The sequence below is a fragment of the Aquarana catesbeiana genome, linkage group LG03 (genome assembly GCF_042186555.1).
Source record: "Aquarana catesbeiana isolate 2022-GZ linkage group LG03, ASM4218655v1, whole genome shotgun sequence".
Lineage (NCBI taxonomy): Eukaryota > Metazoa > Chordata > Amphibia > Anura > Ranidae > Aquarana > Aquarana catesbeiana.
The window spans coordinates 556,063,844-556,080,623 of NC_133326.1; the positions used below are offsets into that span (position 1 = coordinate 556,063,844).

At 42.8% G+C, this 16,780-nt stretch overlaps 1 protein-coding gene across 17 annotated transcripts in view; it reads right to left on the minus strand.

Moving 5' to 3' along the window:
* PPFIBP1 (PPFIA binding protein 1) overlaps positions 1–16,780 on the minus strand; it is a 198,645-nt gene that overhangs the window by 93,746 nt on the left and 88,119 nt on the right. For all 17 annotated transcript variants that reach the window (XM_073621710.1, XM_073621709.1, XM_073621707.1 and 14 more), the window contains exon 3: positions 8,876–9,084. In XM_073621710.1, the coding sequence (XP_073477811.1) occupies positions 8,876–9,084 (209 nt within the window). The remainder of the gene's footprint in view (positions 1–8,875; positions 9,085–16,780) is intronic.

Genomic DNA, 16,780 nt, shown 5'->3' on the forward strand with positions numbered 1-16,780 from the left:
ACTTAGAACAAACCAAACAAAAGTTTCCCAGCACTATTAGCCAAAAAATGAAATTAAACCAAAGTGAAACCTGTGTCAAAAGCTGCAATAAAACAAAAGTCGTAGTTCCCAAAAATTTGCATATGTATAAAAAAAATGAGCATGCTGAAATCATAGCCACTACTGAAAACAGAAATACACTTTTCAAAAGAAAACAAATGTTTGGGACTTTATATGCGGTCAGAATCATGACCAGAATGGTCATGACCAGAATAAGTCATGTACCTCCATCCCTATGTATTGAGAAATGCAGGGGTTATTTATACTTCTATTGATAGTTGGTTTGCCCTGAGACTGTGTGCTTCATGGAAAGTCCCACTTGCCCCCTCTTGTCCCCCTCCCCCTGCATTTCAGAAATACACTTTTAACTTCAGAACCCAAACATAAAAGCTTCTCAGAGCTCCTAGCCTGCCTGTAAAAGCAACTCAAGTCTTAATTTCCAGTTGTTTGCAGATTTAAAGAAGCCCATTCTGTAGTTAAGTCACCCCTGGTGGTTGTGATTTATAAGCAATTGGAACAAGTAATTCAGTGATATGACATTACCTCAACTCGTCCGATGTCACATGGCGGCAAAGTGGAAGAAAAATATAAGGATCATTTTTTTAGGAATCTCTGCCCATCACAGAATGCAGAGTAGAAAAAGCTCCAGAATTCTAGATCTTGTTACATAATTGAAGAAGAACCATCAGGATTGCTGCTGGTCCAATTAATAATTCCACACAGTCGCATGCACAAGGTATCCCCAGATGCAGATTATTAAAGGCACCAGGGATGTGTAGGTAAACTGCAACAGACAAGGCGACAGCCACTCAAGTCACTGATCTCTTTCTTACATGAACACCATCCAGTAGGTTGAGCTTTGTGACTCACCCTCATCAAACATGTAAATAAAAAAACATCATAAAACACTCAGCTTAGGCACTTTCTTGAAAGGAATATGAAAACTTCAGAAGGGCTTTCAACCTCTTTGTTGTCCTGGAAAAAAAAGTTTAACATATGTTCCAAGGTACCCACACAAACTGATCTTAAAGTAGATGTAAACCCGAATTGGACGACATAATTTGCTAAAGCACCATGTTTCATACAAAAAAAAAATCTTTTTTTTTTTTTTTTTTAATGAAATTCTTGTTAAAACATGTCATCTCCAGTCTTTGAGCCTCCTACAGACAACTTACAAATTATTCTTCGACAACCACAGCATTAAATAAATTGACTCAAACATTTTCTTCACCTGTCCTAAAAAAATCCCAAATCTTTGCAACCATCCTGGAAAACAGCTAACTATCCATTATGGAGAACAAAAAAACCACGAGATGGTGCCTAGATTGTTCTGTTATTTCCCCACAATGATCCTGTTTAATGGACCCAAGTCCTTCCTCTCACTGCCTAAAGCAGCCATTATTAAACAGGGTTTCATGGAACACTAAAGTTCCTCCAACGGTTATTAGAGGTTCCATGAGCAGTGGCCAATTGGCCTCTCATCTGATGGTGCCTGCAATGTTCCCGATCCAATGCCACTTGGTAGAACCAGTGGCATGACATCAGTGATCTTTTTAGCTGACTATAATGGTAGAATTCTTCCCACTTACCACCAATATAAGGGGCAACTTCCCACTGACTACTATTGGACCAACCTTCGAAGTGGTTCCTCGATACCTGGAATTTATTTAAAGGGTTCCTCTGGGCAACCTGATGCAGACCTTTTCCAAGCTTATTTGACATGTCCCAAGATCAAAAAATTGTGGACAACAATATTCCGATACTTTAATATACATCTAGTTAATTACTGTATTTTTTGGCGTATAACACTCACTTTTTCACCATAAAAATCGGGTGCAAATAGTGTGTGCGTGTTATACGCCAATACTTAAATTTTAGCTGCCTCGGAGGGGACAGGGAGCGGGGCGGGATGAGCGCCGTCAGATTACATTCAGTGAGAATCTCCTGTTTACTTGGCGGCCTCTGTAATAGGAAGCCCCGTCTCCTGGGCCGCCATTGGACCACTGTTCTGTTCGATCAGGCTGCACTGATGGCAATGGTGAGGCTGCTGCATTGATGGCAATGGTGAGGCTGCTGCATTGATGGCAATGGTGAGGCTGCTGCATTGATGGCAATGGTGAGGCTGCTGCATTGATGGCAATGGTGAGGCTGCTGCATTGATGGCAATGGTGAGGCTGCTGCATTGATGGCAATGGTGAGGCTGCTGCATTGATGGCAATGGTGAGGCTGCTGCATTGATGGCAATGGTGAGGCTGCAGATGGGCACTGATCAGGCTGCATTGATGGCACTGGTCAGGCTACAGATGGGCACTGACCCTTATTTTGCTTCAAAGTTTTTTATTTAAAATGTAGGTTTTTTTGTCCTGAAACTTCCCTCTTAAAATGAATGTGCGTGTTATACACCTGTGCGTGTTATACGCCGATAAATACGGTAGATATCTTTAACCCCCGAAATAACACGGTTTGGCATAATAGACAATCCCAGCACTAGGATCTCAAAAGGCTGCCATCAACTCCTTACCGTCATTTTCCTAAGTGGCCAAAAAGACAAGACTGCATAAATAGACCTATCCTGACTCTCCAACCACTGTTAAGAAAACTAAACTTGTATTCTGTATAAAGTGGGTGGAGGCCTCCCTACATACAGAAACCCACAACAGTTCAAGTATTTTTTTTAGAACCTGGGAATTATTCAAACCTGTATGATTGACACCATTTAATCAACAGCCCAATCCTGTCAAATACACGGATATGCCTATTCATACACTTTAAAGTGCATCTGTTGCTTTGGTCTGCGCAGACGAAGCCCAGGTTTAGTTTAAGTTCCAAAATAATTTTATTAGTGGAAGAAAAAACAAAGTTTGTTCACAAGTTAGAAAAATACATTATTCACTGAGAAATTTTCAGCATCAGCTTCGTGCCGAGATTGCTAGAACGCACAAATCACAACTCACAGAAAAACTTGGCAGCGGAGACAGGATTAAATAGCCCTCATTCCCGCTCACATAGAGAGGTTCTGCATCAGCACTTGGATGTGATAATTAGAATGCGGTGATCAGCTGCGACTAATACAAAAGTTTGCTGATGAGAAGACAAGTGCAAGCACATCCAAAATAGGACATTCAGAGCCTCGGTAGTAAACAAGCTCACACCATAATATTTCTGGAGGTCATAAAAGAAACCTGTGAACGCAGCCTACGGCTTGCTACAACCTGTCTGTACAGATCACCAAGAACAAAGATTTTCTCAGGACATAGCACTCTGAGCGTGCATGGGTACAACGACTGAGCAATATTATCCATTTACCAATTTAAAGTGGATCCAGCATCAAACACATACTTGTAGTTCCTATACTTGAAATATAACCCTTCAAAGTATTAAATACCTCACAGAGATTATGGTACTCCCCCTGACAATGCCTTCATGTGCTTTTTCTCTACAAAAGGACAGTCATTTTTGTTTAGGCATTGTCCAGGGTCACCATCTACTTTCTGGACTGAAGAACTGCACAGGCACCTGGATTTACATAATGGTGTTCACCAAGGTTCACCATTGTCTGACACGGAAATCAGCTCCTGGCATCTCATCTTGTGACTGGCTACAAAATTAGTTTGATCACTGGTAGAGAAGAGACTGAGAATGCTTCCTTCTGCCTGCAGTAGACTGATGACATCATCTAAGCCTAGGTAAAGTCATAAGACTGGAGCTCAAAGATAGTGTAATGATCACATTTGGAGTTTTTTTGAACAATGATATTGTTTGTTTTTGTATGTTGGGACAGTTCAGGAATTTATTCATCCAGACTTGCAAGATCCTTTTTAGAATTGAGCTTTAAAAAAGAATTTCATGTATTGTGCGTTTTTTTTTTTTTTTACATACACTATATTGCCAAAACTATTGGGACGCTTGCCTTTACATGAACTTTAATGGCATCCCAGTCTTAGTCCGTAGGGTTCAATATTGAGTTGGCTCATCCTTTGCAGCTATAACAGCTTCAACTTTTCTGGGAAGGCTGTGCACAAGGTTTAGGAGTGTGTCTATGGGAATGTTTGACCATTCTATCCAGAAGCGTATTTGTTGGGTTAAGCACTGACGTTGGCCGAGAAGGCCTGGCTCACAGTCTCCGCTCTAATTCATACCAAGGGTTTTCTATTGGGTTGAGGTCAGGACTCTGAAGGCCAGTCAGGTTCCTCCACCCCAAACTCGATCATCCAGAGACGGGGGGGGGGGGGGGGGGGGGGGGGGACTGTGGCTAGGAGGAGTAAACATAGGCCCAGGGTCAGTGGGCATAAACAATGCCTAAAGCCAGCCCTAGGTGGATCAAACATTTGGCTGGCTATGGACAGGCTGGTTGTACAGAAGTCGATCGGTTCCTAAACAGCCAGCCTAAGGGAACATTTTTTGCTCGATCAGTGCTGATGAGTGTATTCTGGTGGAGGGGAAGCCTCCCTGCCCCTTGCTTCCTTGTCACTGGCTGTGACTGAGGAGAGCCAAGAGAGCCTAGGGTCTGGTGGTGTGATTGAGATCGGGCTCAGGTATGTATTTTATAGGGGGCTACAGGGGAGAGCTGCATGCAGAAGGTTTTATTTTTTACCTTACTGTATGGAATGCAGTAAGGTAAAAAACCTTCTGCCTTTACAGCCATTTTAAGGTGAAAGGCAAGCCAAGAACCTAACTAAGCCTAAATCTACTCCCACCCCATTCTAAGTCTGGTCATATGATCTCTCCAGTGGCCAGCTTGTGAGTGAAGAGGAGAGATCGCCAACAATGGCTGCAAAGCTTGTAAAGGTGACGTCACCCATAAGCTTACTATGGGGCATTCGTTGTCAGCTGTCCCTTCTCTACACTGAAGCAAGTGCTTGAACTTGGTCATGTCACCAGACCGGAGCGACTTCAGAAAAGGTAAATATAGGCCGCTTTCCATTTACAGGGTAGATAGAATAGGCTTGGAATAGGGGTGGGAGAAGGTTTAATTAACAACACACAAGCAAAATGCATATGTAGTTTGCACACAACATACACCCTCTGGTGTGAACGAGTTTGGTGTGGAGGAACTAGAGTGGACAACCCTGACCCCAACCCTACTGAATACCGTTGGGATGAATTGGAACACTGACAAGGATCTTCTCCTCCTCCAACATCAGTACCTGACCTTATAAATGGGTCCAAATTTCCATAGACACACTCCAAAATCTTGTGTAAAGCCTTCCTAGAAGAGTGAAGGCTGTATAGTCACAAAAAGTAGTTTAGTGAAATGTACAGATGGCACAGAATTCCGAAAAACTTTAACATTTTCAACCAATAGTTTAGAGGTGGTGTTTATATATGGTTTTTGGACAATGCATCATTATAATTCTAGTCATACACTAGTAAAATTTCACATGAACACTTGTACATAAATTCTCAGTACATTCGATGACTTAAAGCGGAGTTCCCACTGTTTAAACATTTTTTTTTTAGGATGCATATATATTTTTTTTTTTTAGGCTTATTTAGCGCACTTATGTTTGTGAGATTAATTGGCACTCGATTGCCGATTTGATATAGGAATATATTTTATATTCCTGTGTACTGGAAGTTTCCATAGTGCTTGTGGGCATGTGAATCCCACAAGCACTACCTTCCGGGTTCTGGTGCAGCTGAGCGTCCAGCATGCACTGCCCGTTCTCGCGCATGCACCGTATGTACGGCGCAGCGCTGTACACTTGACGTTGCCATCACAAGGGGCGTCGTCATCGGAAGTGTCTGCCCCCGTTGTGATGGCAACGAAGCCCTCGGTGCTGCCCAGTGACTCCTGGGAAATGACAGACATCTCCCAGGAGCACGAGCGAGCACGGGCGCCGAGGGAAGTGACGTCTTGGAGAGGAAGAGGCAGATTACGAGGGACCCCCTAGCAACAGACCCGAAAAGGTGAGTAAAAAAAAAAAAATTTTCCCAAAGGTTCCATGTATTAAATGCTACTGAATAATGTTAAATTTGTTTTCTGACTGAAACTCCGCTTTAACGAACATCATTTGAAAGTACTTCAAGGTTTCATTAACTTTTCACATGTGATTTTGGAACGAATGGACTTCCCTGAACGAAAATCACATTCACCCTTAGAAATTCATTTGTTTGAGAAATAGTTTGCATCCTGCTCCTTCTCTTGTTGCTGTTGTCCAAAATGAACGCAGATTGGATTGCACTAAAGATTAAAAAAATTGCTAAACCTAAAAAGTTTGAATAAAGTTCTACTAGACTTTGGCTAGCTTAAGTCTAGATCTTAAGTGCCACACAGTGGTATTACAGTCCAGTTTAAAGTTTATTCCAACTTGAAACCAGATAAAGACCGTACACAAAGCCTACAAGTCTGTACAGATTATTTACATAAAACTGTCTGGAGCCCTACAGCAAATACCGCAGTGGGTTGAAGAGAGGACAGGATTATAACACTCCAGCCTGCTGCTTGTTAGATGCTCTACAGCAGAAATCAGAGCACTGAGGCACACCAAGCACTGGCTTAAGGCCCTCTTCAACTTATACAAGAATAGTGTGAACAGCAAGCGTTGACAAAGCATTTTGCAGAGCTTTCAGCAAGCTTTGGTGAAGTGTTTTAAAGTACCATTCAGCTCCAGTCTGTAAATGTTGAACACAGATCCTAATGAGTGTTACTTGCCACTTTATGACAATTGCACGGTCATGCGACGTACCCAAATAAAATTAATGTCCCTTTTTCCCCTACAAAAATAGAGCTTTCTTTTGGTGGTATTTGATCACTTCTGCGGTTTTTATTTTTTGCACTATAAACAATTTTGAAAAAAATATATATTTTTTACTTTCTGCTATAATACATATCCAAAAAAAAGTCTTCATCAAATTTAGGCCAATATGTATTCTGCTACATAGATAGATTAGGGGCCGGATGCATGGATTAGGAGAGAGGCGCCCCTGCGCCCCGTATGGACGGGCCCACCACTGCTGGAACTGAATGGTACTTTAAAAGCTTAAAAGTGACACTAAAAGTTCTTTTTTTTTTAAATAACAAAACGTGTCATACTTCCCTTCACTGTGCAGCTCGTTTTGCACAGAGTGGACCTGAACCTGTTCTTCTGCGGTCCCTCGGCGGCTCTCGGCTCCTCCCCACATCAGATAACCCCCTGGGAGAAGCGCTCTCCCGAGGGGTTACCTTGCGGGCACGCTCCAGAGTCCAGCATTCGGCGTCCATATACGCCGAATGCAGGACTCAGCCCCGTCCCCCGCGTCATTGGATTTGGTTGACAGCAGCGGGAGCCAATGGCTGCTCTGCTATCAATCTATCCAATAAACAGCCGAGAACCCCCTAGCAGAGAGACGGCGCGCCCCCCTGGGACAAGTTTGAGGGTTCAGGTAAGTAAAATGGGGGGGGGGGGTCACTGACAGGTGTTTTTTCACCTTAATGCATAGGATGCATTAAGGTGAAAAAACACGAACCTTTACAACCCCTTTAAACAAGCTTGCTGTTCATACTGCTCTTATATAAGCTGAAGCCCATGTGAAACAGGCCTTGAAGGCAATTCATGTCTTCTCTCTACCAACCAGTCTAGTGCTGGAAAGGAGGTGAGAATTGCAGCCAAAGCTTCTGGAAGATTTTAAGAATAGGCCTCCTCCATTACCCAAGGAGGAGGGGTTGTGCAATTCACAGAAGATAGCTGGGAAAGTCGATAAGACTATTTGAGATTACAGTTTAGTTTAGAAGTTACAAGAAAGTAGGGATTCTGGCAGCATCAACAGGTATTTTTCTGTACTTGTAAAAAATGTACTTAGCCTGAAATCTGACAGCGAAGCTGCAATTTATTACATTTTTGTTCTTGTGTTTGGACACACTTTAAGGACTCATGCACATGGGACGTTTTCTAAACTCTCCAAGAAGCCATTCTCCTGGCAGCAGCGTTTTGGCGAAAAAAAAAAAAAAAAAAAAAGCCTGACACTTGTAAAAGTGTGTAACGCATTTAGCCGCAATTACCTGCATCAAGCGTTTGGGCGTTCATTTCATTAACCAGAATAAATAATTTATTCAGGGCATTGAAATGAATTAACCTACTAAACACCTCTAGCGTTAAGTGTTTAGATGCGTTCACACGCTTTTACAAGCGTCAATCCTTTTTTTCTGTCCAAACTTTACTGCTCCCTGCCTCTAAATGCTGCTAAAAGCCTATGTGTGCATGGACACTTAGGGGTTGATTTACTAAAGGCAAATAGACGGTGCACTTTGCAAAAGTAGTTGTTCCACAGCTTGGTAAATGAGGTAAAGCTTTACTTTGCAAAGAGCCCATTATTTTTGCCTTTAGTAAATCAACCCCATAGGGGTTGATTTACTAAAACTGGAGAGTGAAAAATCTGGTGCAGCTTGTCAAAGCTTAATTGAACAAGCTGAAGTTAGAAGCTTATTGGCTATCATGCAAAACCATAGTTTGCCATGTACGGCAGCCAGTCCGGCTTCTGTCGAATGGGCATGACCGAATTAGGTCTGCCAATCGGCATCCAATCAGTGCTCTCAGCCAATGGCTGAGAGCGCTGCTCGGAGTGTTTGGATGGGGGAGGACAGTCCCCCTGTCAGAACACAATAGCTCAGTGGGGGAGATTGCTGTACTAGCATTTTATAGTTAGTACATTAGCTCCTCCCACGCGCCTCAGTTTTTTTTTTTTATTCCGCCCACTGAGTTGAATGAGAAAATACTGCAAGTGTGTACCAGGCTTTAATTATAAACAAATGTTTTCAATGGTGTATTTAACAGAAAAAATGTGAGGTAACATCTTCAAGAGAACCTGTCTGTCCTCAATGGGCAAAGTGATGCTTGATGTTCAGTAAAGCACTTACCACCATCTGGCTCTGCAGCCACTCCACCAAGGACTCGGCAGTGGAGTCCGGCACCTGACACCTCAGACCGTCCCTCTCATCAGTATCCATCATCTCCAGCATTCCGCGCAGGTCCTCGATAAGATGGAGAACTCGTAAGCTCCCCATGAAGGGCGAGGTCGGTGACTGGCAATCGAAAATGCCATTGGAATACTCCAGGGCCTTGGAGCCTGCAGAAGACAAAATATTAGCCAAATGGTCATTGTCATTCCTAAAAACCTGCAGGGTGAAAGGTTTTATCTGCACTGTTAGAGAGTGTTGCTTCAAATACCCTGCTAATTGCCAGGATGCAGTACCAAGCCATTAAACTTAGCAGAGATGCAAATAAAAAAAAGGCTGAGTGAAATCAGCATACCAGTTCTGCATGACTTAAAGTGTTACTAAAACCACAACATTAAAATCAGTCTGTGTATGCAGTAAAGCATGCCTGTTATAATCACAATTTCTTGAGAGGATGCATGTGATCAGCACAGGGCCAATCAGCACTGCCAGACAGAGGGTTTAGGGGTCCTGCAGCCTCAAAGGGTGGTCAGAGTCGAATGGAAACACCTCCTACAAGCTTTAACCAGACACTGATAGAAGTCACAAGACTGCTATATACTGCTGATGAGAAAAGGTATTTAGCAGTTTATATTTACTAAAATAATTGCATTTCCATGTTCTGTGAGACACCAGATATAATGAATGCAGGGTTCTGGGTCTAGTAACACTTTAAGCCAGCCATAGGCTGTTCGCATCTCGGCCGGTTCAGCAGGGCAGGGATTCGAACCATGTATAGGCAGGCTGAATGTACCCAAGTGGCTCAATCGATCAACTTGGGTACAACCAGCCTGTTGGATTTTACATGCAATTATTGCTATTGGCTATTATAGTTGCTAGCAGTAATCATGGTGCTCTCCTGGTGGGGACGGCTTACCCCGCCACCCCTCCTCCAACCGGGAGAACACAATGGCTCCACGGGAGGGATATATAGGGGAAATCAAGCTATTTTCTTTCCTGCAACCCATGGTTGCAGTTAAGAAAATCGCTCCATCTATGGCGAGCTTTAATCAGAAAGTACTGAAGCCAATGGAACAATATGGCAGCTAGGCAATAAGTATTTTTACAAGCAAATATTGGCAACATCATGCTCCATATGTCTCCCTTAGGTCAGATTTCCACTAAATGCAACAAGTCCTAAAAAATAGTCGACATAGTGACCAGTCGCATTGTCATAGAGGACTCCCTACCATTCTAACCCCCTAAAGCTATAAACTTATAATTGCAGAAAAAGTAAAAATCGGTGACATGATCAAATCCCCATGATCTCTTTTAATCACATGATCTCTGCTGAAGGTAACGATAAAAAGTCCAGAACAGCTGCATCTTCTCCTTACAAGAAATTTGTCAGTACTTACCTAGGTCTCCAGTCACCAGGGTAGGCAAAATATAAGCCAATTAAACTTCAGCTTTAACTGTCCTTTCTTCTAATTTTAATCTATGACAGGTACTTCCATGTAGCGCGTGGAATCAGGGGTGACAACCTACAACTCCACCCAAAACTTTCATTTGATTAGAGTGTGGAAGGGTTAGAACCCACCTAAGTGCAGTATTGTGATAAATAATTAACAATTAATAATTAGAAGTCTCAGAGTCTGCCAATTAACATTGGGCCAAGACACTGAAGGGTGTCCTGGCCCTAAACCCTCTCCCACAGTTCTGTTTAAGAGACAATAAATCTCTCTGCACACAAGAAGTATCTGGCGCCCATTAATCTACCTTACATTGCACCCACCATGCCTCGTAACCCACTCTACACAGAAGGATGTCAGCTATCCCTAACTCTGGAGGTCACCATTAGGCCTAGAGCGGTTCAGGACTTGGCGACAGATATATCTCCATCCCAGTGAGATTAAGTTTAAAAATCCAGCTTCTTATAAATGGGTGTAAACTCTGCACAGTGCAGTATGCCAGTATGAAGCGCGACAATATCTTTTCCCAGCAGTGAAGGAATGGATAGCAGCTGCTCTCACTAGTTCTGTGGCGGACAGCCATGTGTTTACAAATGGAAATGTTGAGAATTTTATGGGTCACCTGCTCAGATTTGAATTTTAAAGCCCGGTTATATATTTTCTTTCATTGGTGCAGCCCTCCTCAAATCCTCTACATGCTTGTGAATTTTTTTTTTCAATAAAAAAACTGTTTTCATTAGTACTGGGATTATAGATCCAGTGACATCATCACTGGGTCTCTGTGCTTTTCTATTGAATTTAGAGAAATAGTGGCTGGTATGAGGGGCTGGAAGGGTACTGTACATAGTTTCCTGAAAACATCACAGCGCCCTGCCTCAGTACTCATCTAAAGAGCCCTCAGCCCTGATACAAGCAGTGTGCTGGCTCTTGGTAGGAATTATGCAAACATAAAAATACAGTGATTATTATTATTATTATACAGGATTTATACAGTGCCAACAGTTTACGTAGCGCAGTGTTGGGTAATGCCAGTCTGGAGTAGTGGATATTCCTGAGCAGACTCCATCCCCATGTATACATCCCTAGGTAATGCCTAGATAAGATTGAACGAAACAAAATCCAATGAATGACGGGCACAGTTCAGGGTCAGTTCAGCTGGGGAGGAAAAGTCTAGATGATGCCGAACACCCTCCAACCTGGGCTTCATCTAATTTTTTGCAGCTTCTAATGCACATTGTGAAAAACTTAGTGTGCAATAAAATCACAGTAAGCAAATTCAGCACAGGAGAAGAGCCTGTACAACTATGCAAGGTTAAAGAGAAGCCTGGAGTTCAGCTTAAAAAAAAAAAAAAAAAATCACCTAGAGGCAAAACGCATTTTAAAGGTTGTGGCAGGAGGTGGTGAAGCCAGGAACATTAAAATTTTCAAAAAAGCTTGTGTCCCCCACTGATTTCGTTTCACTTTGATACTGTAGATAAACTTTCCCACAGTTCATGATAACTCCCTTGACCCCGTCTAATCAGAGAGCTCTTACTGGCCAATAGGCTGAATGGTAACACTTGTAAAACGCATTTAAACAGCAGGAAGCATGAAGAACAGCCACACGGACTACAGTTTGATTTGATTACTTTGATCTCTAATAAAGCTCACCACATGTATGACAAGCTCTCCGTACAATCTTCTTTAGATATACCAATAACTATTGAGTATGTGCAGCTGCCTGACTGGACACAATCCAATTCAATCAATTTTGGACCAAACTGAGAGCAGGGCGTATTACATGGGAGCGAGGCACATTACAGTACCCTTCTCATGCAAAGTGATACAGGGAAGCGCTGTTCCCCGCCAGCCCATCCCATGTGATGGCACATACAAGCACCTAGAATTGGCAGGAGGGGTGGCGGAGCCAGCGGGGAAGAGCACACCACAACCAGCACTATCAGAGCTTCCCTGCGTCACTCTGTATGTGTCGGCAGTGCGGATGCGATCTGTCAGCTATCTGCAATTGATTGGAACCCCAGATGGGACAGATGAGCGTATATATTATATAATTTGATTCATTCTCTCTCTCTCTCTCTCTCTCTCTCAGGGCAGTATTCCAACATAATGACCTCAAACACACCTCCAAGACTACCACTGCCTTGCTAAAGAAGCTGAGGGTAAAGGTGATGGACTGGCCAAGCATGTCTCCAGACCTAAACCCTATTGAGCATCTGTGGGGCATCCTCAAACTGAAGGTGGAGGAGCACAAGGTCTCTAACATCCACCAGCTCTGTGATGTCGTCATGGAGGAGTGGAAGAGGATTCCAGTGGCAACCTGTGAAGCTCTGGTGAACTCCATGCCCAAGAGGGTTAAGGCAGTGCTGGAAAATAATGGTGGCCACACAAAATATTGGCACTTTGGGCCCAATTTGGACATTTTCACTTAGGGGTGTACTCACTTTTGTTTAGATTAGATTAATGGCTGTGTGTTTATTTTGAGGGGACAGCAAATTTACAAGCTGTACACTCACTATTAGAGGTCGACTGCTATGGGTTTTTCTCTGGCTGATGCCGATATTTAGAAATCGCGGTGGCCGATGGCCGATATATGATGCAGATTTTCTTGGGCCGATATATTAGGCCGATTTTTTTCTTTTTTTTTTTTTTTTCCCCTTCATCTCATAAAATCTAACAGTTAGACCCCTTTCACACTGGGGCGTTTTTCAGGCGCTTTTGGGCTAAAAATAGCGCCTGTAAAATGGCTCCCCTGCAGTCTCAGTGTGATATGCCGAGTGCTTTCACACTGAGGCGATGCGCTGGCAGGATGTTAAAAAAAAAAAGTCCTGCAAGCAGCATCTTTGGAGCGGTGCGTACCTCTCCTCTACCACTCCTGTCCATTGAAATGAATGCGCACCGCTGCCGAAGCGCCTGCAAAGCGTTTCGGCAGCAGCGCTTCATGGGCGCATTTAACCCCTTCCTCGGCCGCTAGCTGGGTTATAAGCGCCCTGCTAGCAGCCGAATATCGCCGCTAAAATGACGGTAAAGCGCCGCTAAAACTAACAGCGTTTTACTGTCAACGCATGCCCGCTCCAGTGTGAAAGCAGCCTTAAAGCGGGGGTCCACCTATCTATCTTTTTTTTTTTTTGGAGTTCATTGACAAACTTTTCTTCTCATGATTATCTACTCACATGTTCTGTGTAATAAAACCGCCTGTGTCCGATTTCGTTGTAAAGAATAACTTATAAAATTCACTGAAGGCGGTTTCCATCTTCATTGTGGGCATTTGAAGCCCACAAGCATGTATTTCCTGGATGCGGTGAATGCTGTGCTCCCAGAATTCACCGAGATGTTGTGATGACGCTGTTGCACAATGCATGCTGGGAAGCCTGAGACTAGCTCCCAGGGGACTGCGGGAGGTCTGGGAGAGGCTAGAAACACGCCTACTCCCATGGGAGGAAAACCAGGAAGTGCTAAGAAGATTAGAAAAAAAAAGGTAATTACGGCGATTTAAATTTTTTTACACAGCATGTCAGCATCTAGGCAAGGAAGAGAATGCATAGAGATAATGTTCAAAATTTGGGTGGAACCCCGCTTTAAGTAATAAGTGATACAGAAATTTTTTTACATTTAAACATTTATTAAACAAAACAAACCTCCAATCAGATCACTTCTATGTAGAATTTAGATAAAAAAAAAAAAACAACTATATCTTAAATATTAAATACACAAAAACAGGTAATCAAACTTTTGGACGAAAAAAAATTGGCTAACTTTACTGCTTATTTTTTTTTTTTATTTCATTAGTGTATTTTTTTTTTTTTTTAAATGAGCTTAAAATACAGCTGCGCAAATACCGTGTGACATAAAATATTGCAACAACCGCTATTTTATTCCCTAGGGTCTCTGCTAAAAAAAATATATATAATGTTTGGGGGGTTCTAAGTGATTTTCTAGCAGAAAATACAGGATTTTTACTTGTAAGCAACAAGTGTCAGAAAAGATTTAGTCTTTAAATGATTAAACTGAGAACTTCTACACACGGAGTTCAGCTCATTGATAAAAGAACCTGAAAAGATACAATGTATCTTCTTATCAGACTTGGCAGGCTGCCCAGAGGAGGAGAGAATCCTCTCCACAGATAACTTCAGAAAACTTGCATTGACTTCTATTACAGAAGTCATTTGCAAGTCCCGCTGAAGTTATAATTGGCTTTTTTTTTTTTTTTTATCAGCACAATCGGCCGATGCCGTTTAAGTAAAAAAAGCCAAATATTGGCCATCGGTCGACCTCTACTCACTACTTTACATTGTAGCAAAGTGTCATCACATGAAAAGATATAATAAAACATGTGAGGGGTGTACTCACTTTGGGGAGAGAGAGAGAGAAAGAGAAAGAGAGAGAGAGAGAGAGAGAGACAGACAGACAATACACACACTGAGGGGAAAAAAGTATTTGATCCTCTGCTGATTTTGTACGTTTGCCCACTGACAAAGAAATGATCAGTCTATAAATTTTAATGGTAGGTTTATTTCAACAGTGAGAGAGAACAAAAAAAAATCCAGAAAACCGCATTTCAAAAATGTTAGATTGATTTGCATTTCAATGAGTGAAAGAAGTATTTGATCCCCTATCAATCAGCAAGATCTTTGGCTCCCAGGTGTCTTCTATACAGGCAATGAGCTAAGATTAGGAGCACTTAAAAGGGAGTGCTCCTAATCTCAGCTTGTTACCTGTATAAAAAGACACCTGTCCACAGAAGTAATCAATCAGCTTCCAATCTATCCACCATGGCCAGGACTAAAGAGCTGTCCAAGGATGTCAGGGACAAGATTGTAGACCTACACAAGGCTGAAATGGGCTATAAGACCACCCCCAAGTAGCTTGGTGAGAGGGTGTCAACAGTTGGTGCAATTTTTTGCAAATGAAGAAACACAAAGTAACTGCCAATTTCCCTCGGTCTGGGGCTCCGTGCAAGATCTCACCTTGTGGAGTTTCAATGATCATGAGAACGGTGTGGAATCATCCCAGAGCTACACGGGAGAATCTTGTCAATGATCTCAAGGCAGCTGGGACCATAGTCACCAAGAAAACAATTGGTAACACACTACGCCGTGAAGGACTGAAATCGTGCAGCGACCGCAAGGTCCCCCTGCTCAAGAAACACATCTACAGGCCCGTCTGAAGCTTGCTAACATATGAATGATTCAGAGGAGAACTGGGTGAAAGTATTGTGATCAGATGAGACCAAATTCAAGCTCTTTGGCATCAACTCAACTCTGTGTTTGGATGAGGAGGAATGCTGCCTATAACCATGACCCAAAGAACACCATCCTCACTGTCAAACATGGAGGTGGAAATAATATGCTTTGGGGGCATTTTTCTGCTAAAGGGGACAGGACAGCTTCACTGCATCAAAGGGACGATGGACGGGCCATGTACCATCAAATCTTGGGTGAGCACCCTTCCCTTAACCCCTTGCCGACCGCTGCACACCGATATACGTCGGCAGAATGACAGCGGTGGGCAAATGGGCGTACCTGTACGTCCCCTTTAATTGGCGGCGCGCACCATGTACAGCGCGACCGTGCCAGCGGGACTCGCGAACTATGTCTGCCGGTCTCCCGGCGATCGTGTCATGGAGCCACAGAACGGGGAAGTGCCTATGTAAACAAGGCATTTCCCCTTTCTGCCTTGTGTCATGACAGAGATCACTGCTCCCTGTCATCAGGAGCGGTAATTGCTGTTGTGTGAGTTGTAGCGCATCCCCCCACAGTTAGAACCACTCCCTAGGACACACTTAACCCCTTGATCGCCCTCTAGTGTTTAACCCCTTCCCTGCCAGTGTCATTTACACAGTAATCAGTGCATTTTTATAGCACTGATCGCTGTATAAATGACAATGGTCCCAAAATAGTGTCAAAAGTGTCCGATGTGTCCTCCATAATGTCGCAGTCGGAATAAAGGAAAAAAAAAAAAAAAAAAAAAAAAAAAAAGAGAAAACATTAATACATACATACGCCGCGAAACCTTCATGACTTGGAGAGGATCTGCAAAGACAAGTGGGAAAAAATCCCTCCTGAGATGTGTGCAAACCTGGTGGCCAACTACAAGAAATGTCTGACCTCTGTGATTGCCAACAAGAGTTTTGCCACCAAGTAAGTCATGTTTTGCGAAGGGGTCAAATACTTATTTCACTCATTAAAATGCAAATCAATTTATAACTTTTTTGAAATGTGTTTTTTCTCGATTTTTTTGTTGTTATTCTTTCACTATTAAAATAAGCCTACCATTAACATTATAGACTGATCATTTTTTTGTTATTGGGCAAACGTACAAAAACAGCAGGTGATCAAATACTTTCCCTCACTGTATGCTGCCCGGTAACCCACCATTATTATTGTCACCCTGCTCTCTCCTCTTAAACCCTGTGCTG